This window comes from Callithrix jacchus, chromosome 5 (assembly GCF_049354715.1).
Source record: "Callithrix jacchus isolate 240 chromosome 5, calJac240_pri, whole genome shotgun sequence".
Lineage (NCBI taxonomy): Eukaryota > Metazoa > Chordata > Mammalia > Primates > Cebidae > Callithrix > Callithrix jacchus.
The window spans coordinates 85,063,773-85,090,970 of NC_133506.1; the positions used below are offsets into that span (position 1 = coordinate 85,063,773).

Genomic DNA, 27,198 nt, shown 5'->3' on the forward strand with positions numbered 1-27,198 from the left:
GGTCAAGAGATCGAGACCATCTTGGTCAACATGGTGAAACCCCGTCTCTACTAAAAATACAAAAAATTAGCTGGGCATGGTGGCACATGCCTGTAATCTCAGCCACTCAGGGGGCTGAGGCAGGAGAATTGCCTGAACCCAGGAGGCAGAGGTTGCAGTGAGCCGAGATCGCGCCATTGCACTCCAGCCTGGGTAACAAGAGCAAAACTCTGTCTCAAAAAAAAAAAAAAAAAAAACGGGATAACTAAAATCCAAAATACTGACAACTCCAAATACTGGCAATCATGTGAAACAACAGGAACTCTCATTCATTGCTGGTAGGAATGCAAAATAGTATAGCCATTTTGGAAGATAATTTGGCAGTTTCTTACAAAACTAAATATACCCTTACCATATGATCCAGCAATTGTGCTCTTGGGTATTTACCCAAATTAGTTGAAAACTATGTCCACACAAAAACTTGCACACTGGTGTTTATAGCAGTTTTCATCATAATTGGCAAAACTAAAAGATGTCCTTCAGTAGGTGAATAGATAAACTGTGGTACATCCAATGAAATATTATTCAGTGCTAAAAAGAAATGAGCTATCAAGTCATGGAAATACATGAAGGAATCCTAAATGCATGTTACTTAGTGAAAGAAGCCAATCTGATAACTCTACATATAGTATGATTCCAATTCTATGATATTCTGTAAAAGGCAAAACTATGGAGATAGTAAAAAAAAAAAAAAAAATCAGTGGTTGCCAGGGGTTGGGTGAGGGAGGAATGAAGAGTCGGAGCATAGAGGACTTTTAGGGTAGTGAAACTATTCTGTATGATACCAAAATGGTGGATACATGTCACTATACACTTTTCCAAACCTGCAGAACATACAACACCAAAAGCGGACCCTAATGTACACTATGGACTTTAGTTAATAATGATATGTCAATGTAGGTTCACTGATGATAACAAATGTACCATTCTAGTGCAGGATGCTGATATTGGAAGAGGCTGCATCTGTGAAGGGGCAGGGAATCTGTATATGGGAACTCTGTATTTTCCTCTCAATTTTGCTGTGAACCTAAAACTGCTCTAAAAAAAATAAAGTATTTTTTTAAAATTATCATTAAGAAAAGCACTAAACCATCAAGCCAGACAAGCAGTTGGACTCCAGATCAGAGGTAAAGACCTTGAAACAGAGTTAGAGCCTTACAACCAGGAAAATTTCCTATATTCTATCCCTCAAAGCAGAAGTTATGATTTCAATTTTGTAGGTACCCACTTCAGTGGGTAAGGACACACTGAAGAACTCTGCCTAATCAGAGGCCGCTCAGAACTCCAGCAGATTTTAAAAGCTCTTGGAGGCCAGGTGCAGTGACTCACACCTGTAATCCCAGCACTTGGGAGGCCAAGGTGGGCAGGTCACTTGAGTTCAGGAGTTCAAGACCAGTCTGGCCAACATGTAGAAAACCTGTCTCTACTAAAAATACAAAAATTAGCTGGGCATGACGGTGCACCCTGTAATCCCAGCTGCTTGGGAGGCTGAGCCACAAGAATCTGTTGAACCTGGGAGGCAAAGGTTGCAGTGAGCCAAGATCATGCCATTGTACTCCAGCCTGGGTGACAGAGCAAGACCATGTCTAAAAAATAAATAAATAAATAAATAAAAGCTTTTGTAATGGAACAAGTATTTCCAGGCTCTGATAAACTCTGATAAAGATGCCCAAACTTCACTATGTAACACAATGATTTATTAAACAACCCAACTTTCACATTGAACCTATAAATATGTTCTCTCACAGTAACTGAGAATACTCAAATAGAAAATGATATAGATAAAATAAAATAGATATTTGGACAGCTTAAATACTGCAACACTATTAGATGTGTCTTCAGGAAGAGTCTACAAAGTTAGAATCTATTTTCTGGCTGGGTTCAGTGGCTCACACCTATAATCCCAGCACTTTGGGAGGCTGAGGTGGGCAGATCACTTGAGGTCAGGAGTTCAAGACCAGCCTAGCCTGGGCAATATGGTGAAACACCGTCTCTATTAAAAATACAGAAAAATTAGCCCAACATGGTGGCAGGTATCTGTAATCCCAGCTACTTGGGAGGCTGAGGCAGGAGAATCATCTGAACCCGCGAGGCAGAGGTTGCAGTGAGCCAAGATCGTGCCACTGCACACCAGCCTGGGCAAAAGAGCAAGACTCTATCTCAAAAAAAAAAAATCCCCTATCAAAAAATACGTATTAAAGTGGCCAGGCATAGTGGCTTACACCTATAATCCTAGCACTTTGGGAGGCCAAGTCGGGTGGATCACCTGAGGTCAGGAGTTCGAGACCAGCCGGGCCAACATGGTAAAATCTCATCTCTACTAAAAACTACAAAAAATGTAGCTGGGCATGGTGGCATGTATTACCATGTCCCAGCTACTCAGGAGGCTGAGGCAGGAGAATCACTTGAACCCGGGAGGCAGAAGTTGCAGTAAGCCAAGATCACACCACTGCACTCTAGCCTGGGCAACAAGAGGGGAACTCTGTCTCAAAAAAAAGAGCTAAACTTAGAAAAAGATCAAAATATAAAAACATGAGAAAGAACATTATTTCTTGGCTAGGCACAGTGGCTCACACCCATAATCCTAGCATTTTTGGAGGCCATGGTGGGACGATCACTTGAGCTCAGGAGTTCAAGACCTACCTGCCTGTGATACATAGTAAGACCTAGTCTCTAAAAAAAAAAAAAAAAAAAATTGAGATGGAGTCTCATTTTGTTGCCCAGGCTGAAGTGCAGCGGTGTCATTTCAGCTCACTGCTACTACTTCTGCCTCCCGAGTTCAAGTGATTCTCCTGCCCTGCCTCCCTGGTAGCTGTGATTACAGGCGCTCGCCACCATGCCCCACCAATTTTTGTATTTTTAGTAGAGAGGGGGTTTCACTGTTAGTCCGGCTGGTCTCAAACTCCTGACCTCAAGTGATCTGCCCACCTCAACCTCCCAAAGTGCTGGGATTACAGGTGTGAGCCACTGCGCCCGGCCAAAAAAAAGTTTAATTTAAGAAAAGAACATTCTTAAATTCTCACCTTTAAGGGATAGGAGAAGAGTGTACAGCAGGAAACACATATTAATATTATAATGATATAAGTAATATTATAGCGTCTTTGATAAAGACCAATCAATTTGGCCAGGCATGGTGGCTCATGCCTGTTATCCTAGCACTTTGGGAGGCTGAGGAAGGAGGATACCTTGAGTCCAGGAGTCTGAGACTAGCCTATGAACATAGTGGGACCTTGTCTCTACAATAAACATACAAAATTAGTGAGCATAGTGGCACACACCTATAGACATGGCTACTCTAGAGGTTTAAGTGGGAGGATTCGTTGAGTGCTGGAGGTCAAGGCTGCAGTGAGCCAAAAAAAAAAAAAACCCAATGAATTCAAGTATCTACCCCTTAATAGACCCTAAATCTTTCAGGTGTCATCCTAAGCTAAGTAGAAACCTAAGTTTCCTAGAGCACAGATAAGAGTGACCTAGACTCCAGCCAGCCAGAAGAGGAAAAGCAGAACACAAGTTTACTTTCTACAAAGGAAGCAGCTATACAAATTATGCCAGAGAACTGGAAAAACACTAATTTGAGTATCCAAAAAGAGGGAAGTAGTCCCAAATATTTCTAATAAAGAGCATTTTGTAAGGCTTCCAACAAGCTATTAGAAGTCGAGAAAATCTATCTAAAAACCCAGTTAATTTCAGGACGTATAATTACAGGAACATAGTTCCTCAAGTCAGAGACGCCTGTGAGGAATTGCAAGGTTTGAGTCACAGCAGGTTCGCAGCCTATTTAAGTTTTTGGACCACTAGAAAACTGGAAAAACAATTCATTTAATATACTTGAGAGAATACTTAACAATCCTGCATCAATTCAATTATATACTGACTTGGAATTATATGATTGTTTTCTATGGAGGGTTAATTCCCTGGCATTTAGGTTGAGCTCCTCCATATACTTTCAATTTAAAAAAAAAAAATACTTTATTTGAACTCAAAGGTTTACTTACAAGAATAGGGAAATCCTATTTATAACACTCAAACCATTTCCTGGGGATAGGCTTTTTTTTTAAATAAAATACATAATTCATTTTTGTTACAAAAGTAAATGTTTACATACCTGTGAAAGTATAAAAAGAACCTCATTAGTGTATCTGAAGAGTACGACATTGTACATTGTTTTCTAGAGTTGGGAAAAAAGAAGTTAACTTTTACATATACTTGGAAGAGAAAGTCTGCGCTATGCACTAAGATTTTTTTTAATAGAATAAGTTTAAATTGTCCTCAGTTCTAGCAAAGAATGTTCTTAAATATCTTTCTTTAAAATCTGATGGTGGCTCAAGCCTGTAATCCCAGCACTTTGGGAGGCCAAGGTAGATGGATCATTTGAGGTCAGGAGTTTGAGAACAGCCTGGCCAACATGGTGAAACCCCGTCTCTATTAAAAATACAAAAATCAGCCAGGCATGTTGTTGGGCCCCTGTAATCTCAGCTACTTGAGAGACTGAGACAGGAGAATCGTTTGAACCCAGGAGGCAGAGGTTGCAGGGAGCCAAGATTGCCCCATTGCACTCTAGCCTAGGCAACGAAAACAAAACTCCACCTCAAAAGAAAAAAAAAAAGCTGGGTGTGGTGGCTTATGACTATAATCCCAGCACTTTGGGAGGCCAAGGTGGGTGGATCATGAGGTCAGGAGTTCAAGACCAGCCTGGCCAACATGGTGAAACCCTATCTCTACTAAAAATGCAAAAAATTAGCCAGGTGTGGTGGTGCATACCTGTAGTCTCAGCTACTTGGGAGGCTGAGGCAGGAGAATTCCTTGAACTCAGCAGGGGGAGGTTGCAGTGAGCCCAGTTTTCACCACTGTACTCCAGCCTGGGTGACAGAGTGAGACTCCATCTCAAAAAAAAAAAAAAATGTAATTTCAGATTCACTTAAATATACCCAAAATAGTAAGTGGAGAGGAAAGTGTTTTACTTGAGGACAACATCATTCTGAATTGGATCAAAGTAACTGAAATGTAATTAATCTTATTGCATAAAAATATCTTTTGTTGTTGTTCCTATATAGAAACAATAAATGGAGAAAGAGGGCCAATAGTCTCACCCTCCACAAAAGTTTGAGTTCAAATGAAGGCAGAGAAGACATAAAACAATTATTTGTGTATTTATAACTCTTTCTCACTTTAATCTGAATTTTGTATATATGTCTGAGTAAGACTGTGAAACCAACCCCACCCAACCCTCAACACACACACATTCAAAGTGAGATCTTTCAAAAGTAAATGCAAAAACTGAAAGAACTAATTACATATACTTGCTCTGTTCATAACCAAAATGTTTTCTTTGTTAATGTATTCACTTGAATTCAATGGAGTGTTAAATTTGCCAATAATTTTTATTTCTATGACAAACCATATTAATACACAATGACTTCAAAAAATAAGTTAAGAACTTGAACAGATAATTCTCCAAAGAAGATATGCCAATAAGCACATTAATAGTCAACATCATTAGTCACTAGGGAAATGTAAGTCAAAACCACAATGAGATACCAATTCACATCCTCTAGGATGGCTATCTTTAAAAAAAAAAAAAATTTTTTTTGAGAGATGGAGTCTCACTCTGTCACCCAGAAGAGAGTGCAGTGTCATGATCATAGCTCACTGCAGCCTCAAACTCCTGGGCTTAAGGGATCCTCCCACTACAGCCTCCGGACCAGCTGGGACTACAGGAGTATGACACTGCGTCCACTGGCTTTCTTTAAAAAAGAAAGAAAGAAAACAAAACAAAAGAAAAAGGCTGGGTGCAATGTCTTACACCTGTATTTCCAGCACTTTGGAAGGATTGCTTGAGGCCAGGAGTTCAAGACTAGCCTGGGCAACATAGAAAGATCCCATTTGTACAAAAAATAATTTTTTCTAAAGAAAGAAAAAGAGACCAGGTATGGTGCCTGTAATCCCAGCACTTTGGAAGGCTGAGTGGGGAGGATCACTCGAAGCCAGAAGTTTGAATATTTTGTAAGCTATGATCATGCCACTGCAGTCTACCAGTCCACCCTGGGCAACAAAGGAAGACCCCATCTCTCTCTCTCAATCTCTCTCTCTCTCTCTCTCTCTCTCTCTCTCTCTCTATATATATATATATATATATATATATATATATATATATATATATATGACATATAGTAATTTCAGATTACCACAAATTACTAGAGATATAGACATATATAGATAGATCTATAGCTAAATCTCCCTGTATATAGAGAGATAATAGAGATATAGATATACATAGATAAACAGAGATAGATATATCTCTCTATCTATATGTATATCTATAGAGAGAGAAATTTTAAAAAGAAAAAGAAAATAGGTACGGGCACGGTGGCTCATGCCTGTAATCCTAGCACTTTGGGAGGCCGAGGCAGGCAGATTACCTGAGTTCAGGAGTTCGCGACCAGCCTGGGTAACATAGTGAAACCCCATTTCTACTAAAAATACAAAAAATTAGCCAGGTGTGATGATGTATGCCTGTAATCCCAGGTACCTAGGAGGCTGAGGCATGAGAATTGCTTGAACCCAGGAGGTGAAAGTTGCAGTGAGCCAAGATCATGCCACTCTACTCCAGCCTGGGCAACAGAGCAAGATTCTTTCTCAAAAAAAAAGAAAAAGAAAATAACAAGTGTTGGTGAGGATGTGGAGAAATGGGAACTCTCAAGAATGTAAAATGGTGCAGCCACAGTGTAAAGCATTTTGGAATGATTCAAGACATCAAATACAATCACCATATGCCCCAGCAATACCACTCTTAGGTGTATACCCAAAGGAATTGGAAAAAATGAATCAGATTCTTGTACACCAATATTTCTAGCAGTACTATTCACAATAGTGAAAAGTTGAGAGTCAAGCGCAGTGAATCATGCCTGTATGCACTTTGAGAGACCAAAGCAGGCAGATCACTTGAGGTCAGCAGATCGAGACCAACCTGGCCAACGTGGTGAAATCCTGTCTCTATTAAAAATACAAAAATTCGGGCCGGGCGCGGTGGCTCAAGCCTGTAATCCCAGCACTTTGGGAGGCCGAGGAGGGTGGATCACGAGGTCAAGAGAGCGAGACCATCCTGGTCAACATGGTGAAACCCCGTCTCTACTAAAGATACAAAAAATTAGCTGGGCATGGTGGTGCGTGCCTGTAATCCCAGCTACTCAGGAGGCTGAGGCAGGAGAATTGCCTGAACCCAGGAGGCGGAGGTTGCGGTGAGCCGAGATCGCGGTGAGCCGAGATCATGCCACTGCACTCCAGCCTGGGTAACAAAAGCGAAACTCCGTCTCAAAAAAAAAAAAAAAAATTCAACAGATGCTGGAGAGGATGTGGAGAAATAGGAACACTTTTACACTGTTGGTGGGAGTGTAATTTGGTTCAACCATTGTGGAAGACAGTGTGGCGATTCCTCAAGGACCTAGAAATAGAAATTCCATTTGGCCTAGCAATCCCATTACTGGGTATATAGCCAAAGGATTATAACTTATAGCGGACACTTAACAGCGGTGTCCTACTAATAAGGACACATGCACATGAATGTTCATTGCAGCACTGTTTACAATAGCAAAGACGTGGAACCAACCCAAATGCCCATCGCTGATAGACTGGACAGGGAAATGTGGCACATGTACACCATGGAATATTATGCAGCCATCAAAAACGATGAGTTCGTGTCCCTTGTAGGGACATGGATGAACCTGTAAACCATCATTCTCAGCAAACTGACACAAGAGCAGAAAATCAAACACCGCATGTTCTCACTCATAGGCAGGTGTTGAACAATGAGAACACATGGACACAGGAAGGGGAGCATTACACACTGGGGTCTGTTGGGGGGAAATAGGGGCGGGACATTGGGGGATGGGGAGTTGGGGAGAGATAGCATGGGGAGAAATGCCAGATATAGGTGAAGGGGAGGAGGGCAACAAATCACACTGCCATGTGTGTACCTATGCAACAATCTTGCATATTCTTCACATGTACCCCAAAACCTAAAATGCAATTTAAAAAAAGATTTAAAAAATACAAAAATTAAAAATTAAATAAAATAGAACATTAAAAAAAAATACAAAAATTAGGCTTGGCCTGGTCATGGCTCTCGCCTGTCATCCCAGCACTTTGGGAGGCCAAGGTGGGCGGATCATCTGAGGTCAAGAGTTCAAGACCAGCCTGGTCAACATGGCCAAACCCAGTCTCTACTAAAAATACAAAAATTAGCCAGGCATGTGGCTTGTGCTTGTAATCCCAGCCACTCGGGAGGCTGAGACAAGAGAATTGCTTGAAACCCGGAGGCAGAGATTGCAGTGAGCCAAGATTCCACCACTGCATTCCAACCTGGGTGACAGAGCAAGACTCCGTCTCAAAAAAAAATTAGCCAGGTGTGGTGGCGCATGCCTGTAATCCCAGCTCCTGGGAAGCCGAGGCAGGAGTCGTTTTAATGATTCCTTCGATGAGGGGGAGGTTGCAGTGAGCCAAGATTTTGCCTGCAGTCCAGCCTGTGCCACAGATCAAGATTCCAACTCAAAAAAAAAAAAAAAAAAAAGATGGAAACCACCCATGTATCTATAAACAGATGAATGCTTGAACAAAATATGGTATATCCCTACAATGGAACATTATTCAACCATAAAAAGGAGTGATGTTCAGATATATGCTACAATATGAAGGAATCTTGATGACATTATGCTTAGTAAAATAAGCCAGGCACAAAAGGATATTGTACAATTTCATTTATATGAGGTATAGAGAGTAGTTAAATTCATAGAGAGAGACAGAAAGCAGAATGGTGGTTGCCAGGAACTGGGAGAGAGGGGCATGGGGAGTAATTATTTATGGGGTGCAGAGTTTCTGTTTGAGATTAATGAAGTTCTGAAACTGGAGAGTGGAGATAGTTACACAACGTTATGAATGTGCTTAATGCCACCTAACTGAACACTTCAAAATAACAAATCTTATGTATATTTTACCACAAAAATACACAAGGGGATTCATACTTTTTCAAAATTCTTCTGGGGAGTAAAGGAGAGGTGAGGGAAAGCCAGTAGTCCTCAATGCAAGGAGCCCTTTAAGGCTAAGGCAGAGAAACATAACTATAAGAGCCACACCACCTGGTCAGCTTGTGTGTGTGTGGGTGTGTGTGTGCGCAGGCACGCGCGTGTGCACACACTCCAATTTTATTTTTCCTTTTCGTGGAGCACTGTATTGCCCAGGCAAATCTCAAACTCCTGGGCTCAATCTGTCCTCCCACCTTTGCCTCCCTAAATGCTGGGATTACTGATGTGAGCCCAGCAGCTTTTTTTCTTTTCTTTCTTCTTTCTTCTTTTTTTTTTTTTAGACGAAGTCTTGCTCTGTCACCCAGGCTAGAGTGTGATGAGTGATTCTGGCTCACTGCATCCTCGAACTCTCCAGCTCAGGCTATCCTCCCACCTCAGCCTCCCAAGTACAAGTAGCTGGGACTATAGGAGCACACCACCACACCAGACTAATTTTGAATTTTTTTTGTAGAGAGAAGGTCTCCTTATGTTGCCCACACTCATCTCAAACTCCTGGGCTCAAGCGATCCTACTGCCTAAGCCTCCCAAAGTGCTGGGATTACAAGTGTAAGCCACTGTGCCCAGCCAGCCTTGGTGAGCTTTCTGAACTCAAACCCCATTAGAGACCTGAAGCAACTATAAGAACAATATGGGTCAATAAAATTCATCCTCCTTACTCCCATTTGTGCCTGAGTTAAAACAGTATCTTCCACGTAAGTGCACATTTCTCAAGTTTTGATTTTAAATATAAAAACAGCCTAAAGGTGCTTATTGCGTTTACTTCTATCTTCTATATTTCAGCTACCACATTTTTTTCAGCAGTGTCTGGGGACAAAACTTGCATTTCTCTGAGACCGACCCATCACCAATCCAACTGCCATCTGGTTTGTTGCGTGCCTGGAATGGTTTCTTTATGTAAGTAAAGGTCAGAACTCTTGCCTGTAATCCCACACTTTGGGAGGCTGAGGCGGAAGGATCACTTGAGGCCAGGGGTTCGAGACCAGCCTGGGCAACATAAGGAGACCCACCACCCCCCCCACCCGCCACCTTAATAAAAATTTTTAAAAATTAGCCAGGAGTGGTGGCAACGTGCCTGCAGCTTCTCGGGAGGATGAGGCAGGAGGATTGCTTGGACCAGGAGTCCCAAGGCTGCAGTAAGCTATGACAGCACCACTGCACTCCAGCCTGGGTGACAGAGCAAGACCCTGTTTTACAACGAACTGACAGGTCACATTGAACTTTGTTCAAAAGTCACTTTAACACCCACATGGAACCCAACTGGAAGCCCAGGCTTAGAACACAGGGCGGTTCTCCCTCAAAAGGGGGTCTCCCAACAACACCCAGTCCACAAGTCGCTCCTTGCCCTCTCCAAACCGGTACAAGATATATGAGTCTCTGGGCAGCTCCAAAGGATTCTGGGAGCTAGGGGAGGGACTAAGGGACAAATATGAAATGTCGGACAAATATAAAATGTCGGACAAATGAAATGTGCGCAACGGCTAGGTTCCGGATGATGAGACCGTTGCTGAGCAACTCTTCAACTCTTCCAAGCACCTCCAACACCTCTCCCACCCTCTAGGGCTGCGCTCTTTCAACCTTCCACGCCCCGCCTCTCTGCTGCCCTATCAGCCAATCATCGGGCGGGTGCCTGCCAGTCCGGGCCAATCCCGAATACATTTCCTTTGAGCGGGAAAAGCTCAGAAGCCGCGAGAGAGCTAGGTCAGCTAACCGCCCCTTCGCTTTGTCTCTGAGGAGTAACGGAGCCTGGATTGGTCGCCCATTGGATGGGCATCAGGCCAATGACGGGGTGCGAAGCGAGGGGCGGGCCTCACCGTGGGGCGGAGCTCGCCGGTGGAGTGTCGGGTGCCCAGTCGCGAGTCCCCGGTAAGGCCAAGTAACGGCCTCTGCCCCCGCCCCGCCCCTCCCCTCCCGCTCCGGCCACCCCACCCGCAGACTGGCTCCAGGCAGCGCCTGGGCAGCGGAGGCGGCTGCGGAGACAGCGGAGTGCGGGCTGAGGGAGCTGGGTCTCGACGCCCCCCTTCGCTCCCGTATCCCAGGAGCTGTGCCTAGTCCGGGAGAGGCTAGGGGGGCCTCATGGAGGTGAGACGGGGAGACACCTGCCTGTGCCCTCACCTGCCAGGCCTGAGGGAGGAGGGACTTGAGGTAACGCGTGAGGAAGGGCAGGGTCCGGGGAGCGGAGGGGCCACTAAGCTTGCGGGAGACTACGAGGAGGAGAGGCTGAGGAACGGCGCGGCAGAGGCGGGTCGCCGGTGCGGAGCCCAGACGGGGCGGACAGAGGCCGTGGCGCGGCGTGGGCTGACTGGATGGGCCGGACGGGGCCCGGGTCGCCCGGATTTCCTATTCCTGGGAGGCGGCCATCGCGTTGAGGCGATGGCGGGGGAGGGGCGCGCCTCGGGGTCGTCTCGGAGGGGGCCCGAGGGGAGAGTGGGAATCCCGAGGCCGGAAGCGCGGGCCCCCAAATTCGTGTCCTCTCAGAGGGTTAGAATTGAGCCGAACGGCCGAGGGGGAACAGGCGTCCAGCCGTTTCAGCCCCGGCGTCGCCCTCGTGACGACTGTCTGCCATTTCCTCTCCCCGCGTGCTGCAGCCCAAAGTCGCGTTCCCCTGAGGTGCGAATCGCTGCTGGAACCTCGGCGCTGCCGCGGGCAGCAGGTTAACCGTCGTCTTCGGCAGCTCGGTGTTGACCGGCTCCGCTTCCTTCTACGATTGCTACAAACCGCAGGTTCTTCAATAAACTCAGCCTCTGTTAGACGGTTTATTCTAAATCAAATTCATTTTCTCGAGCCGCTGATTCATAGGCGTTTAATGGCGCTACAGGAAGAGAAAACCGGGGACAACGCTTTTTTTTTTTTTTTGATACAGGGTCTTGCCCTGCCGCCCACGCTGGAGTGCAGTGGCGCCATCCCGGCTCACTGCAACCTCTGCCTCCCGGGTTCAAGTGATTCTCCTGTCTTAGCCTCCTGAGGAGCTGGGATCACAGGAGCCCGCCACCACGCCTGGCTTTTCTTTTCTTTTCTTTTTTGAGACGGAGTTTCCCTCTTGTTGCCCAGGCTGGAGTGCAATGACGCCATCTCGGCTCACCGCAACCTCCGACTCCCAGGTTCAAGCAATTCTCCTGCCTCAGTCTCCCGAGTAGCTGGTATTACAGGCATTCGCCACTATGTGCAGCTAATTGTGTATTTTTAGTAGAGACAGGATTTCTCCATGTTGGTCGGGCTGGTCTCAAACTCCCGACCTCAGGTGATCCACCCACCTAAGCCTCCCGAAGTGCTGGGATTACAGACGTGAGCCACCGCACCAGTCCGGTTTTTTGTTGTTGTTTGTTTTTGAGACAGAGTCTCACTTTGTCGCCCAGGCTGGAGTGCATTGGCGCAATAGCTCACTGCAACCTCCACCTCCCGAGTTCAAGTGATTCTCATGCCTCAGCCTCCTGAGGAGCTGGTACCGCAGGTGCCTGCCACCATACCTGACTTTTTTTTTTTTTTTTTTTTTCTCTCAATTTGAGATGAGTTTCGCTTTTGTTGCGCAGGCTGGAGTGCAATTACACGATCTCGGCTCACTGAAACCTCCGCCTCCTGGGTTCAAGGGATTCTCCTGCCTCAGCCTCCCGACTGGCTGGGATTGCAGGCATGTGCCACCACGCCCAGCTAATTTTGTAATTTTAGTAGAGACGGGGTTCCTCTATGTTGGTCAGGCTGGTCTCTAACTCCCGACCTCAGGTGATCCGCCCACCTTGGCTCCCAAAGTGCTGGGATTACAGGCGTGAGCCACTGCGCCTGGCAGTTTTTTTGTTTGTTTTAAAGTTTTTCAGGAGTCTTGCTGTCGCCCAGGCTGGAGTGCAGTGGCCCAATCTCGGCTTAATGCAATCTTCGCCTCCTGGGTTCAAGCAATTCTCCCATCTCAGCCTCCCTAGTAGCTGGGATTACAGGTGCTCGCCATCATGCCCAGTTCATTTTTGTATTGTTTTTAGAGATGGAGTTTCACCATGTTGCCCACACTGGTCTCGAACTCTTGGGCCCCAGCAATCCTCCTGTCTTGGACTCCCAAAATACTAGGATTTCAGGGCATGGCGCCCAGCCCAGTAACCATCTTTTAAATATAATTTGCAGAATACATACTTTGCTTTGAAAACAACTTAAGGGCTGGGGGCGGTGGCTCATGCCTATAATCCCAGCACTTTGGGAGGCCCAGGTGGGTGGATCGCCTGAGGTCAGGAGTTTGAGACTAGCCTGGCCAACATGGTGAAACCCCATCTCTACTAAAATTACAAAAATCAGCCAGGTGTGGTGGCATGCGCCTGTCATCCCAGATAATTGGGAGGCTGAGACAGGAGAATCTTGAACCTGGGAGGCGGAGGTTGCAGAGCCTGGCACTGCACTCCAGCCTGGGCAACAGAGTGAGGCTGCATCTCAAAAAAAAAAAAAGGAAGGAAGGGCCGGGCCATGGTTGTTCATGCCTGTAATCCCAGCACTTTGGGAGGCCGAGGTGGGCGGATTACGAGGTCAAGAGATCGAGACCATCCTGGCCACACGGTGAAACCCCGTCTCTACTAAAAATACAAAAAAATTAGACAAACATGGTGGTGCGTGCCTGTAGTCCCAGCTACTTGGAAGGCTGAGGAAGGAGAATTGCTTGAAACCGGAAAACGGAAGTTGCAGTGAGTCAGGATCGCACCGCTGCACTCCAGCCTAGTGATAGAGCCAGACTGTCTCAAAAAAAAAAGAAGAAAGAAAACAAGGAATAAGATTTTTCATTGACTCGTTTCTACCTTTTTCTCAGCATAACATGACACCAAAAATGTAAGAAAATCCATTTATCTAGTAAGATCAAAATAAATTTTTTTTCTGCAGGCATTTGCAAGTTGGTACAAACATACTTTGGATAATTTAAAGGTGAAAATTTCACTTTACTCCTTTATTTTCTGGCTTTAACAATGTCTTAAATTACATGCTACCACTTACCTCACCTAAGACATTCAGATTTGTTGATCAAAGGAAATTAGGCTTGGGTAATGTAAGTAATTTTCATTTGAAATTATTTAACTAGGACATCAATGTTGATATTGTTGTACTTTGAATTATAACAATATCTGGAAATAAATTATTTAATCCACACTAACAATAGTGTTTATTATTATGCCACTGTACAGATTGAGAAACTGAGCCTCAGAGAGCTTGATTTGTGCCCTAAATAATAAAGCTCAAGTGGAACCCAGACAGTAGTTCCACTGCTCTCTGCAATGTTTACATATGGACTAAAATTTACTTGGGTTTAATTTCAGTTAATTGTTTTAAGTACGTTAAGGATATAAGTGATACATTTTTAAGTTAACCGGTAAATATGCACACTCAAATATTTGCATATTTTCTGGCTTCTGTTAACTGAAAGGGATGCAGATATTTCAAGTATGATTATGTTTGAATCCACCACATTACTTTAGTTGTTTGTTTAACCCAAGAATACAAGAGTTAAGTCAATCCTTTAAAAGATTTTTTATTTCGAATATTCAAAACTTATTTTAAAATAAAAATGTACTTGAAAGAATGTCACTTTGGATACTTCACACATAAGAAAGAGTTAAAGTGAGCCTATGATGAAAACTTTAGAACTCAAGGGATAAAATTAGGAAAGAAAGATAAAAAGCCTTTGTAAAAGTTGCTGCTAACCAACAAATTCTGGGAAGGTAATTTTTAGTGGCTCTCAGCAAAAACTTCTGTGCTTCCATTTTCTCAACTTGAGAATAGTTGTAATACAAACTATAAATGGAAAAATTATGTGTGGGTTTTAAATAGAATCATAACCAGAACTTAAACAAATGGTTGTAAAATATTTTGAGATTCTTGAAGATGGATGATTGGAATGTATTTCTTAATGTTCATATTCTGTTGGTATAGTATAACATTTTTGTATAGTTTAAATGTTTTTCAGTGATTAGGAACAAAAATTTAGAAACAGTACAGAATAAAAGCAATTAAAAAATATTTTTAGGGCTGGCGCGGTGGCTCATGCCTGTAATCCCAGCACTTTGGGAGGCCAAGGTGGGTGGATCACTAGGTCAAGAGATCGAGACCATCCTGGTCAACATGGTGAAACCCCGTCTCTACTAAAGATACAAAAAAAATGATCTGGGCACGGTGGCGCATGCTTGTAATCCCAGCTACTCAGGAGGCTGAGGCAGGAGAATTGCCTGAACCCAGGAGGCGGAGGTTGCGGTGAGCCGAGATCACGCCATTGCACTCCAGCCTGGGTAACAAGAGTGAAACTCCGTCTCAAAAAAAAAAAAAGAAAATAAAATATTTTTAGCCAGAATTATATTTCTTCTTCTCTTTCTTTCTTATCTCTTTTTCTCTTTTCTTTCTTTCTTTCTTTCTCTTTCGTTCTTTCCTTCCTTCCTTCCTTCCTTCTTTTCTTTTCTTCCGTTTTCTTTCTTTCCTTTCGAGACAGAGTCTCACTCTGTCGCCCAGACTGGAGTGCAATGGCACAATCTTGGCTCACTGCAACTCTGCCTCCCAGGTTCAAGCGATTCTCCTGCCTCAGCCTCCAGAGTAGCTGGGATTACAGGCACCTACCACCACACACTTTAGCCTCCCAAAGTGCTGGGATTACAGGCGTGAGCCACCATGCCTGGTCTCATTGTGTACTTATAGTTATTGCATCTCAGTTTTTAATAGTTCCTTATTTGGAAAGTTAAAAGTTGTGAATTTATACTTTCAGTCTTCTTTAAGGAAGCATTTTCTAGAATAAACAATGTATAAATTAGCCTAAACTTTTTGTTTGTTTGTTTGTTTGTTAAATTTACTTTCCCTACACCTCAGTAGACCTAAGGAAGACCTTTTTTTTTTTTTTTTTTTTTAAGAGACGGGTCCCTTCTAAAATGGCCTTCATTCATCCCATTTTCCTTCTTTCTGTTTTTTTTTTTTTTTTTTTTTTAAGAGATGGGTCTCGCTATGTTGCCCAGGCTGGAGTGCAGTGGTATTCACAGGCGCAATCCCACTAATCAGCACGGGAGTTTTTACCTGCTCCGGTTCCTACCTGGGCCGGTTCACACTTCCTTAGGCAACCTGGTGGCCCCCTGCTCCTGGGAGATCACCATATTGATGCCGAACTTAGTGCGGACACCAGATTGCCATAGCGCACTACAGCCCAGAACTCCTGGGCTCAAGCAGTCCTCCCACCTCAGCCTCCCGAGTAGCTGGGACTACAGGCAGGCGCCACTGCACCCGGCCTCAGTCCCTTTTGGAAGGAGACAGGGTTAAATAATTCATTAAAATTTTAAAACCCAAGGCCCACCTGTAATCCCAGCACTTTGGGAGGCCAAGGCAGGAGGATCACTTGAGGCCAGGAGTTCAAGACCAGCCTGGGAAACACAGCAAGACCCCATCTCTATTAAAAAGGAAACAAAAAAAATGAACTTTTTGTTTGCTCAAGTTCATTATAGAAGCATTCACTGGCTGGATTATGTGGCTCACACCTGTAATCCCAGCACTTTGGAAGGACAAAGCAGACAGATTACTTGAGGTCAGGAGTTTGAGACCAGCCTGGCTAACATAGTGAAACCCTAAAACCCTCGACTAAAAATACAAAACTTCGACAGGCATGGTGGGGGGTGCCTGCAATCCCAGCTACTTGATTGGCTAAGGCAGGAGAATTGTTTCAACCCAGGAGGCAGAGGTTGCAGTGAGCTGAGATCTGGCCGCTGTACTCCAGCCTGGGCAACAGAGTAAGACTCTTGTCTCAAAAAAAAAAAAAAAAAGATACTGTAAAAAATGCCCTTGACTAAGAGGAAGAAGGCCCTGGGTTTTGGTTTTAGTTTTGTCACATATTGGCTGAGTGACTTGCAGCCTCAGTTTCCTTGTTTTTAAAGTAGAGATAATACCCATTACTAAATATGGTAATATGTGTGAAATTTCTCTGAAGAGTGTAAAATTCTATATAAACATACATTAACTTTTTTCAGAGCTTGGGGACATTAAGACTGAATTTTATATATAATTTATTAAAAATAACATTGCTAGTATCCATATAATGCTCATCTATTCAAAAAATGTTTAAAAACTACAATAATTCTAAGTATTTTATACCACAGATTAGCAACAAAGAGCCAGATTTGCTGAATACCTGTTTTGTAAATTAAGTTTTATTGCAATGCAGCCACGCCCATTTATTTATTGTCTGTGGTTGATTTAGTGCTATAACATTAGATTTGAAAAGTTTTGACAGTGACCTTCATGGCCAGTTAAGCCTAAAATACTTACTGTTTGGCCTTTTACAGAAAAAGTTTGCCAAAAGTTTCCCTGGTATAAAGTAGTCTTAAGTCACTAAGTCTACATTTGAATGTAATTCTCCCAACTCTTACACCTGTGTTATTTCCCTTGCTTTCTTATTTTTCTAATATTCTATAACAAATGAAGTTTTGATGTGTCTGATAAACATTTCTTAAAACTTTCAGAGTGAAGACAGTATAGACCTAAGGAAGACCTATACTCCATTTTCTTCAACAGAATATTCAAGTTCTGTAGATTCTTCACTTTTCTGTGCACCATGGTCTACTTATAGAGATGATATTAAACAACCTTCTAATTCTCAGATCAATATAAAGAACAGGTAAATTAATCAATTTGTGCCGGGCAGGGTGGCTCACACCTGTAATCCAAGCATTTTGGAGGCCAAGGTGGGCAGATTACCTGAGGTCGGGAGTTCAAGACCAGCCTGACCAACATAGTGAAACCCGTCTTTAAAAAAAAAAAAGAAAGAAATTAACCAATTTGTTTCTCATGCTAATCGAGGTATTTTTAAATTTAATTATGTAAGAACTGAGGTTTATTTGCTCTTTATTCCCTATATCAGCATTTAACTGTTGTAGCATTCTATGTTTTTCAAACTTTTAGGAAAGTGTAAACTGGGCAGTTATTTGTGTATAGTTTTTATGATTTTGTTTTGTTTTGTTGAGACAGGGTCTTGCTCTGTCACCCAATCTGGAGTGCAGTGCCAAGATCATGGCTCACTGCAACTTTGAACTTCTGTGCTCACGCCATCCTCCTGCCTCAGCTTCCTAGTAGCTGGGACTACAGGTATGCACCATGGTGGCCAGCTGACTTCAAAAAAATTTCTTTTCAAGAAACAAGGTCTTACTTTGTTTCCTAGGCTGGTCTTGAACTCCTGGCCCCAAACCATCCTCCCACCTTGGCCTCCCAAAGTGCTGGAATTACACGCATGAGCCACTGCCCAGCTAGGTTATTACTTAAAAAAATTCATTAGTGGGAATATTTAGTGCATAAATCTTAAGTTCCTCTTCCTAAAGATATCTTATACAAATGAGTTAAAACTTTTAGATGTTTTTGTCATCCAGTTCTAAATTTTCAATTTCTTCCTTCACAACTACATAACAAACAGGGTTTTATCAAACATAAGATATTTTAAATTATTTTTCTGTTCAATTCCACAAATAATAAGGGCCCCCTGTACATCAAATGCTTTTCGAAGGGAGATACCAGAATTTAAACATGACAAATATTATTCTTGCCTTTATAATCTTAAATGATGATGACGATGATGACGATGATGACAATGACATGCCAGGCACTGCAATTATAGTGAGGGTTACAAAAAAGGAAGTATGGGATATTATGGGAGCCTATTGCAAAGAGGAGCCTAAGGGAGTGACATCTATCTTTAATTATATATGGGAGCTGTTTATAGAGGCTGATGCATCTTTAGTCTAACCAGGAAATAGTTACTTGTATTTATTAGAAAAGTTAAAAATTTTAAATTATTGGTAAATTCTTTAAAATAATGATTTTATTAGAAAGTCCATATAATACATAATTCTACAAACATATTTTTAAAGTTGATATATGCTATTGAAAAAAAAAATCAAGCCTGTTGCTTCTCAGCTTTTGGCTAAGATCAAGTGAAAAAATAGAAACTTTTCAGAAATACATATGAATGAAAGTCTATCTTTTTTTTTTTTTGAAAGTCTATCTTAACCTTTTCTCCCCACCCCCAATAACAGCTGCTCGCAGTTTGGTATACATTACAGTAAATATTTTTCTAGATATATACTAATATATTACACAAAAAAGCTTTTATATTGAACTTTTATGAGATAACAGATATAGTAGAAAAGGTATTGGACTTGTAGGCAGACTATTTAGCAAGTATATAGTATTTTGGCAAGTCCCTTGCAAAATACAAATTTCTTAATATATCAAATGATCATTTATTTAACAGATAATAATTGAATGATTACTAATGCTTACCCTTCCAATGTTATGAAGATCAATTAAATATGAGTGTTATGCAAAATCGCTTCTTGGCCTTTTGGCTAAGATCAAGTGAGTGTTATGCAAATATAAGGTATTTTATTTCTAAAATATCCCAACACTATGAAATACGAAAAAACAGTAAGTTACAATTTATTACAAAACAACATACAGGCTGAGCATCCCAAATCTGAAAATCCAAAATCCAAAATGCTCCAAAATCTGAAACATTTTGAGTGCTGCTGACATGACGCTCAGAACAAATGCTCATTGGAGCATTTTAGATTTTGGATAGGGACATTCAGCCAAATCTACAAATATATGTTACATATTTGGAGTATAATGTGTATTTCCAAAATCCAAGAAAAAAACCTGAAATCAACAACACCTCTTATCCAAAGCATTTTGGATAAGGAATACTCAACCTGTATTACTTTTAGGAAGAAATTACCCAAAATCTGTAACAGGTAAAAGGTACCAATCTTCATGTGCTTTTGGTTGTTACATTTTGTATTTAGTCAGCATCAGTCACCAGGTGATTTCTGGGCTAGAAGGAACTCCATCCAGTCATGCTTTGCAAGGATTAGGGATGGCTCCCAAATCTGTTACATTTAAGTGACAATTACAAAATTGCTATGATGTCTAAGATGACCACATGACATTTCCCTTTTTTATCCAGTATTTAGTATAGAGACACAGAAATAGAATAGAGCATCAGGTTCATATGTTTTTCAAATTACAAATGAGGAAGCTGAGCAGGTATTGATGGAATAATGTATAATAGGACAAGACATGCTTTTAGGAGCAACTGTGATATCAAGCATGTCTGTCACATCAGAGATGAGAAATTTATATCTTGGTAACCTAAGATGAAAAGCATGTGTTGTGGAAAAATAAGAGGTAAGTATACCCTGCAAGTCAGACAAAGGATTTGAAATCAAGGAGAACTATTTATGTGGAAAAGACACCATGCCAAAGTGGAAAATATTCTTGAGTTCTAGTCTCTTCTTTATTTGAAATGATGGATGTAGATTCAGTCCAAATGTTTTATAGATAAAGATGGAAGGATAAGTGTGGAAAGAGTAATCAACATACTGTATTTCAGCACAGATTCATTTATTTTTAGGATTCAAATGGAAAGAAATGACTATGGCAGTGAAACAGATTTATATGGACTTGTGTCTAACATTTTGGAAGAACAAGATAAGTCACAACCATATTTTGCTGAAGGGTTAGTATATAATCTATATAGTATACAACAAGCTCTGGATTAACATACAGTAGATTACCCTGTTTATTAACTTTTATTTTTACTTAATAGTGGATCATCTGACAGTAGACATCTTAATTCCAATATTGTTTGAAGGAGACTTGATTTTGCTGAAGTATTTGCTATACAATTAGAAGTTCAATCTAAGGTTTTATTTGCTTAAGAACTTTCATTGAAAAATTATTCTTGCATAATTCAGAGCTATTTCCTTTGAGTTCATGAACTAAATACTGGCTTAAGAATATAAATTCCAAGGAGCTTTTATACATAGATCTCAAAGAATAAAACTCATTACTACTATGCAGAAATACATATGGATTTTATTCATGTGTTAGAAAACTTTTTAATGTTTTAATTGTTTTATTGGGTGTGGAAGCCATATTATCCAAATATCCTATTTCATAAATAGGGAAGTATGTAGTGCACATGTTATCAGTTAAAATCTTTTAATTTCACAAAGTTTAAGCAAAACATATCTTTTTTCATTAAAAAAAAAACTGTGGTCAACAACGCTTTTATAAAATAACCTAAGCAAAGGAAGAGCTTATTTCCTGATTACTATAGATAAATAATTCATCTAGGCTGGGCGTGGTGGCTCACGCCTGTAATCCCAGCACTTTGGGAAGCCGAGGCTGGCAAATCACGAGGTCAGGAGTTCGAGAGCAGCCTGGCCAATATGGTGAAACCCCATCTCTACTAAAAATACAAAAATTAGCCGGGTGTGGTGGCACACACCTGTAGTCCCAGCTACTTGGGAGGCTGAGGCAGAAGAATCGCTTGAACCTGGGAGGCGGAGGTTGCAGTGACCCGAGATGCTGCTGCTGCACTCTAGCCTGGGCAAAAGAGTGAGACTCTGTCTCAATAATAATAATAATAATAATTCATCTAAGACCATGAAGTCACATCTTAGACCTTAGTCTCTTGGGAAAGTATAGTGAAGACATATTAAAAATTGCATATTTATATAACATTGCATATTTATATAACATATTTCATGTGATAGACAGTTATCTGGAGCTAATGGTAGCTTATACAGCAGAGTTTAAAGGGATTAGAGAATGGTGTGATAGGGCAAGATAAATGTTTTTGAAGAACTTTTCTCCCTTTTCCACTGCGAAAATAAAGTCTTTAAAACCTAAGTTGTAATTAAATATATTTACTTGTTCCAGAACCTGTTCCTCCAATGTAAAGTCGGTTTGGCCAATGAACACAAGCAGATTTGCAGATCACCATGACCTCTTAACAGAAACCAAACGGCCAATAGATACAGCCATCTCTCAGCAAGCTTTTTACAGTGGTGAATCTGTGTCAGCAATGGAAAAGCAATACCTGCATAACAGTACTCGCACACCACAACAAAAAATAGATGAACTTTATCATGGACTTACTGGTTTAGACCTTGAAGAACAATGGATGTACTCCTCAGGAAGGGATCATTCTAACTGTTACAATATTCAGACAAATGATACAGCTAAGACAACATTCCAAGAATATCCATTTATCAAAAACTGTCTTATACCTCAAACTGGTCTTTCTGACATCATGAAAGAATCAGGAGTTGATATTTACCCTTATGGAAAAGACAGTATATGTACTAAAGGTCTTGAAGCACTATTACAGCAAAAAAGGGCAGAGATGTTTCTTTCTCAATTTAATAGATACAATGAAAATGTAGATTATTGTAGATACCCAGAATATGTTCATCCTAATAAGGCTAAGCTTAATAAATGTTCAAATTTTAGTGTCCAAGATAGTAAAAAATTAGCAAATGGCACAACTGAAACACCAACTGTAGAAGCAGACACCTACACAAAGTTATTTCAGGTTAAACCAGCAAATCAGAAAAAAATGGAGGAGGCAATCCCTGACCAGCAGAATTTCACATTTCTGAAAGCTACACCACATCTGACAGAGAAACAGTTTGGAAAGGAAGCAGCATTCACTGCTGATTTTGGCTTAAAATCAGAATATGGACTAAAACCTCACACAGCTTGTCCAGCTAATGATTTTGCTAATGTCATAGAAAAGCAACAGTTTGCTAAACCTGATCCTCCAAATTCTGAATATTTTAAATCAGTGAATTTATTACCAAACTCAGTAACATCTTCAGGAGGTATCAATTTAAACAGACCAACTTGGATGAATGTTCAAACAAAAAATAACACTTCTGTTCCTTATCGAAATCAAGGGAACTTGATGAAATTAAATAGTCATTTAAGTGCAGCTTCAAAAGGTTCTAACGATTCTTCAGATTTTCCCCAACTATCATCCACAAACTTAACCCCAAATAGCAATTTATTTCAGAAATATTGCCAAGAAAACCCTTCAGGATTTTCTAGTTTTGATTTTGGTTACAGTGGTGCAGAAAGAATCCAATCTGTCAATCACATAGAAGGACTCACAAAGCCTGGAGAAGAAAATCTCTTTGAAGTGGTTACAGATAAAAAAATCAAGCAGCCAAATGGATTTTATGATAACTATTCAGCTCAGCAGTATGGGATAATTGAAAATGTAAACAAACATAATTTTCAAGCTAAGCCACAGAATGGACATTATGATCCTGAGGAAGGTCCAAAGCATTTTGATGGCTTATCCCAAAATACATACCAAGATCTACTGGAGTCACAGGGTCATTTTAATAGCCACAGAACAAGAAGTGGAGACAATATTAATAGCCGTGTGAATCGCACACAACCGTCATACTTTTCTAATAATTATATGATGGGAGATTTAAGGCATAATCAGGGTTTTCAACAAATTGGTTCAAATGGATTTCCCCTAAGATGCACCCACCCATTTGGCCATTCAGTTGTTCCACTGTTAGATTCCTATGACTTATTTTCTTATGATGACTTAAGCCATTTGTACCCCTACTTTAATGATATGATGTATGGTGATAATTCCTTTTCTGGTCTCATGCCAACTTTTGGATTTCAAAGACCAATTAAAACCCGTAGTGGACCAGCCAGTGAACTTCATATTCGTCTAGAAGAATGCTATGAACAATGGAGAGCATTAGAAAAAGAGAGAAAAAAGGTAATACAAAGTTAACCATTTAGGAGTAACTTAGTATATTCCCTTTGCTTGTCTTCATTCTATTTACCTTACTGTAGTTTGAGTACTTGCCTTATTTCTTTGTGTTTTATTTGTTGTTGTTTTAAAGAGACAGAGTCGTGCTCTGTTGCCCAGGATGAAGTACAGTGGCACAATCATAGTTTAACTTCAAACTCCTAGGCTCAAGCAATCCTTCCTCCTCAGCCTCCTGAGTAGCTAGTACTACAGGCACATGCCGCCATGCCTGGCTAATTCTAATTTTTTTGTAGAGACTGGATTTCACTATGTTCCTCAGGGTGGTCTCAAACTGCTGGCCTCAAGCGATCCTTCCACTTTGGTGTCCCAAGTGCTGGGATTACAGGTGTGAGCCACTGCACCCAGCCACCTTGCCTTATTTCTTGGCTGAATTCTATAATGTCCAGGATTTGCTAAGTTCTTGACAGTAAAGAATTAAGTGGGTTACTTAAAAACTAAAAATGGATGGGATTGGCCAATGGGAAGCTTAAATAAAGACGAAAAATGCTTAAAGACATTTTAAAGTTATTGTTATTCTAAGTGATTTGCCCTGAAGTAAACTTTTTACCCCCTTAATGGCTACAAGTTTATTTCTTTGAAATTTTTTTAGTGTTGACCTGTTGTATACTCAGGTATTAAGATAATAGAAAAATACTGTGGTATTATGGTTTATATTTGTTGCCTTTTGATACCAAAACAGAATTTTCATTTAAAGTGGTAATACTCTATTTGGCTTATGAAAACGATTACTCATCATCAAATCATATTTAGAAAATTCTGGATCTAAAATGCATGTAATTTTTTACAGACTGAATTAGCCCTTGCCAAGAATTATCCTGGGAAAAAAGTATCCAGTACTAACAACACTACAATTCCAAGGCTGACCTCCCACCCATCTAGAGTTGATCGCTTAATTGTGGATGAACTTCGAGAACAAGCCAGAGTAAGCTGTAAAAATAGTTAATAGTGGATAGATTTTTTGTTAAAATTTTTAAAAATTTCAGGCCAGGTGTGGTAGCTCACTGCTGTAATTCCAACACTTTGGGAGGCTGAGGCAGGTGGATCATGAGGTCAGGAGTTCAGGACCAGCCTGGCCAATATGGTAAAACCCCATCTCTACTAAAAATACAAAAATTAGCTGGGCTTAGTGGCGTGTGCCTATAATCCCAGCTCCTCAGGATGTTGAGGCAGGAGAATCACTTGAACCCAGGAGGTGGAGGTTGCAGTGAGCTGAGATCACACCACCACACTCCATGTCAAAATAAATAAATAAAAGCCGGGTATAGTGGCTCATGCCTGTAATCCCAACACTTTGGGAGGCCGAGGCAGGCAGATCACCTGAGGTCAGAAATTCAAGATCAGCCTCAGGAGGCTGAGGCAGGAGAATCACTTGAACCCAGGAGGCAGAGGCTGCAGTGAGCCGAGATTATGCCACTGCACTCTAGCCTCTAGCCTGGGACAGGCTCCAAAAAAAATTTTTTTTCTGTCTCAAAAACAAAAAATTGCTGGGCATGGTGCCAGGTGCCTATAGTCCCAGCTACTCAGGAGGCTTAGGTGGAAGGATCACTTGAGCCTGGGAGACAGAGGTTCCAGTGAGCTGAGATGATGCCACTGCATGCCAGCCTGTGACAGAGTGGGACCCTGTCTCAAAAAAATTTTTATTTTATGTATACTTAGCAACATTATTTCAATAACAGAAGGTAAAAAAAAATTACTATTTTCTAGTTTGCTAGCTTTGTAGAATTTTGAAATATATATATATATATATTTTTTTTTTTTTTTTTTTTTTGAGACGGAGTTTCGCTCTTGTTACCCAGGCTGGAGTGCAATGGCGCAATCTTGGCTCACCGCAACCTCCGCCTCCTGGATTCAGGCAATTCTCCTGCCTCAGCCTCCTGAGTAGCTGGAATACATTTTGAAAAAATATTTTTATTAAAAATCATCTGTGCAAATTTTTCTTTTTTGAGATGGAGTCTCACTCGGATGAGATCTTGGCTCACTGCAACCTCTGCTTCCCAGGTTCAAGCAATTGTCCTGCCTAGGCCTTCTGAATAGCTGAGACTACAGGCGTACACCACCACACCTGACTAATTTTTTGTATTTTTAGTAGAGACGGGGTTTCACTATGTTGGTAAGGCTGGTCTCAAACTCCTGATCTCAACTGATCCGCATCTCTCAACCTCCCAAAGTGCTGGGATTACAGATGTGAGCCACCATCGCGCCCAGCCCCAATCTGTGCACATTTCTTTACTCTTATCATTTGCTCAAAATGATTGTCTTACTTAAAAATAATTATTGGCCGGGCGCAGTGGCTCACGCCTGTAATCCCGGCACTTTGGGAGGCCGAGGCTGGTGGATCACGAGGTCAAGATATCGAGACCATTCTGGTCAACATGGTGAAACCCTGTCTCTACTAAAAATACAAAAAATTAGCTGGGCATGGTGGCGCGTGCCTGTAATCCCAGCTACTCAGGAGGCTGAGGCGGGAGAATTGCCTGAACCCAGGAGGCAGAGGGTGCGGTGAGCTGAGATCGCGCCATTGCACTCTAGCCTGGGTAACAAGAGCGAAACTCCATCTCAAAAAAAAAAAAATTAGTAGTTTCCTGGAGGTTTGAGTGTTTTGTTTTTCCTTGAAGGATCTGGCTAATACACAGCTGAGAGGAAAATATTTAACATCTGGAATAGACGTATTCCAAAGAAACTTGATATGAGTGTGAGGTTAGAAAAATATTAATTCCAGTGCCATTAGTTTCTTGAGAAGCTTTTTCCCCCTATATTCTCCAATCAGTGAACACCAAGTTCTAATGTCAATTGTTAAGTCATTTAACTCCCAAAGACAATTATTGTACTTATCAATCTTCAAATTGCAATTATTCAAAAAGTTATCTTACCATAGACTTTCCAAGTTTTGAATTTTAAACGTTAGGCATATGAAACATACTCCCCCTACTGATCTAACATATTAAGTGCCTTTTTTTAAGTTTCATTAATCAGAGGATTGAGACGCATCCTAATTTTCTTTAGCAGTTTTAACAGTTACAGGAGTCATTTGGTATTATTTTAATGTAAATTTAAATCAATATTTTCTTTTTTTTAATCCACCAGATTTCATAAATCAGTATTTTCTGTATTATGGATTCCTTAAAGCTGTCACTAGTCAGTATTATCTGAATATTTCTGATTTCCAAAAAGGGAACATTGAGGCCCAGAAAAATTAAGGACTTGTTGAGATCAGGATTAATCAACCCAGTACTTCTCTTTTTAGCTCAAAACCTTTTCCGTTAGATTACAGTACTTCCTAACAATGCTGTTTGCAGGCTGGTCTCTAATTTGTCAAAAACAGTATCCACTCTTGTATTTGCACTGTTAATGACATGGTAATGTTTGAATAGTTAACATTTTCATTGATACTTATTCTCAGTAATCAACTACCAAATATTTTTAGAATTAACACAGACAAGTAGATAGAAAACACCTTCCTTT

General features: G+C 41.2%; 1 protein-coding gene across 7 annotated transcripts in view; it reads left to right on the forward strand.

Moving 5' to 3' along the window:
* Nucleotides 1–10,794: 10,794 nt before the first annotated feature.
* MEIOC (meiosis specific with coiled-coil domain) overlaps nucleotides 10,795–27,198 on the forward strand; it is a 38,173-nt gene continuing 21,769 nt past the window's right edge. For 2 of the 7 annotated variants that reach the window (XM_035303170.3, XM_078373302.1), the window contains exons 1-6: nucleotides 10,965–11,195; nucleotides 13,965–14,006; nucleotides 17,564–17,718; nucleotides 20,503–20,607; nucleotides 21,816–23,682; nucleotides 24,524–24,658. In XM_035303170.3, the coding sequence (XP_035159061.2) occupies nucleotides 11,190–11,195; nucleotides 13,965–14,006; nucleotides 17,564–17,718; nucleotides 20,503–20,607; nucleotides 21,816–23,682; nucleotides 24,524–24,658 (2,310 nt within the window). In that variant the 5' untranslated portion in view covers nucleotides 10,965–11,189. Of the gene's footprint in view, nucleotides 11,196–11,701; nucleotides 11,837–11,874; nucleotides 13,914–13,964; nucleotides 14,007–17,563; nucleotides 17,719–20,502; nucleotides 20,608–21,815; nucleotides 23,683–24,523; nucleotides 24,659–27,198 lie in introns of those variants that run through there. The other 5 variants (XM_078373305.1, XM_078373304.1, XM_017972420.5 and 2 more) reach the window with 5 other exon arrangements.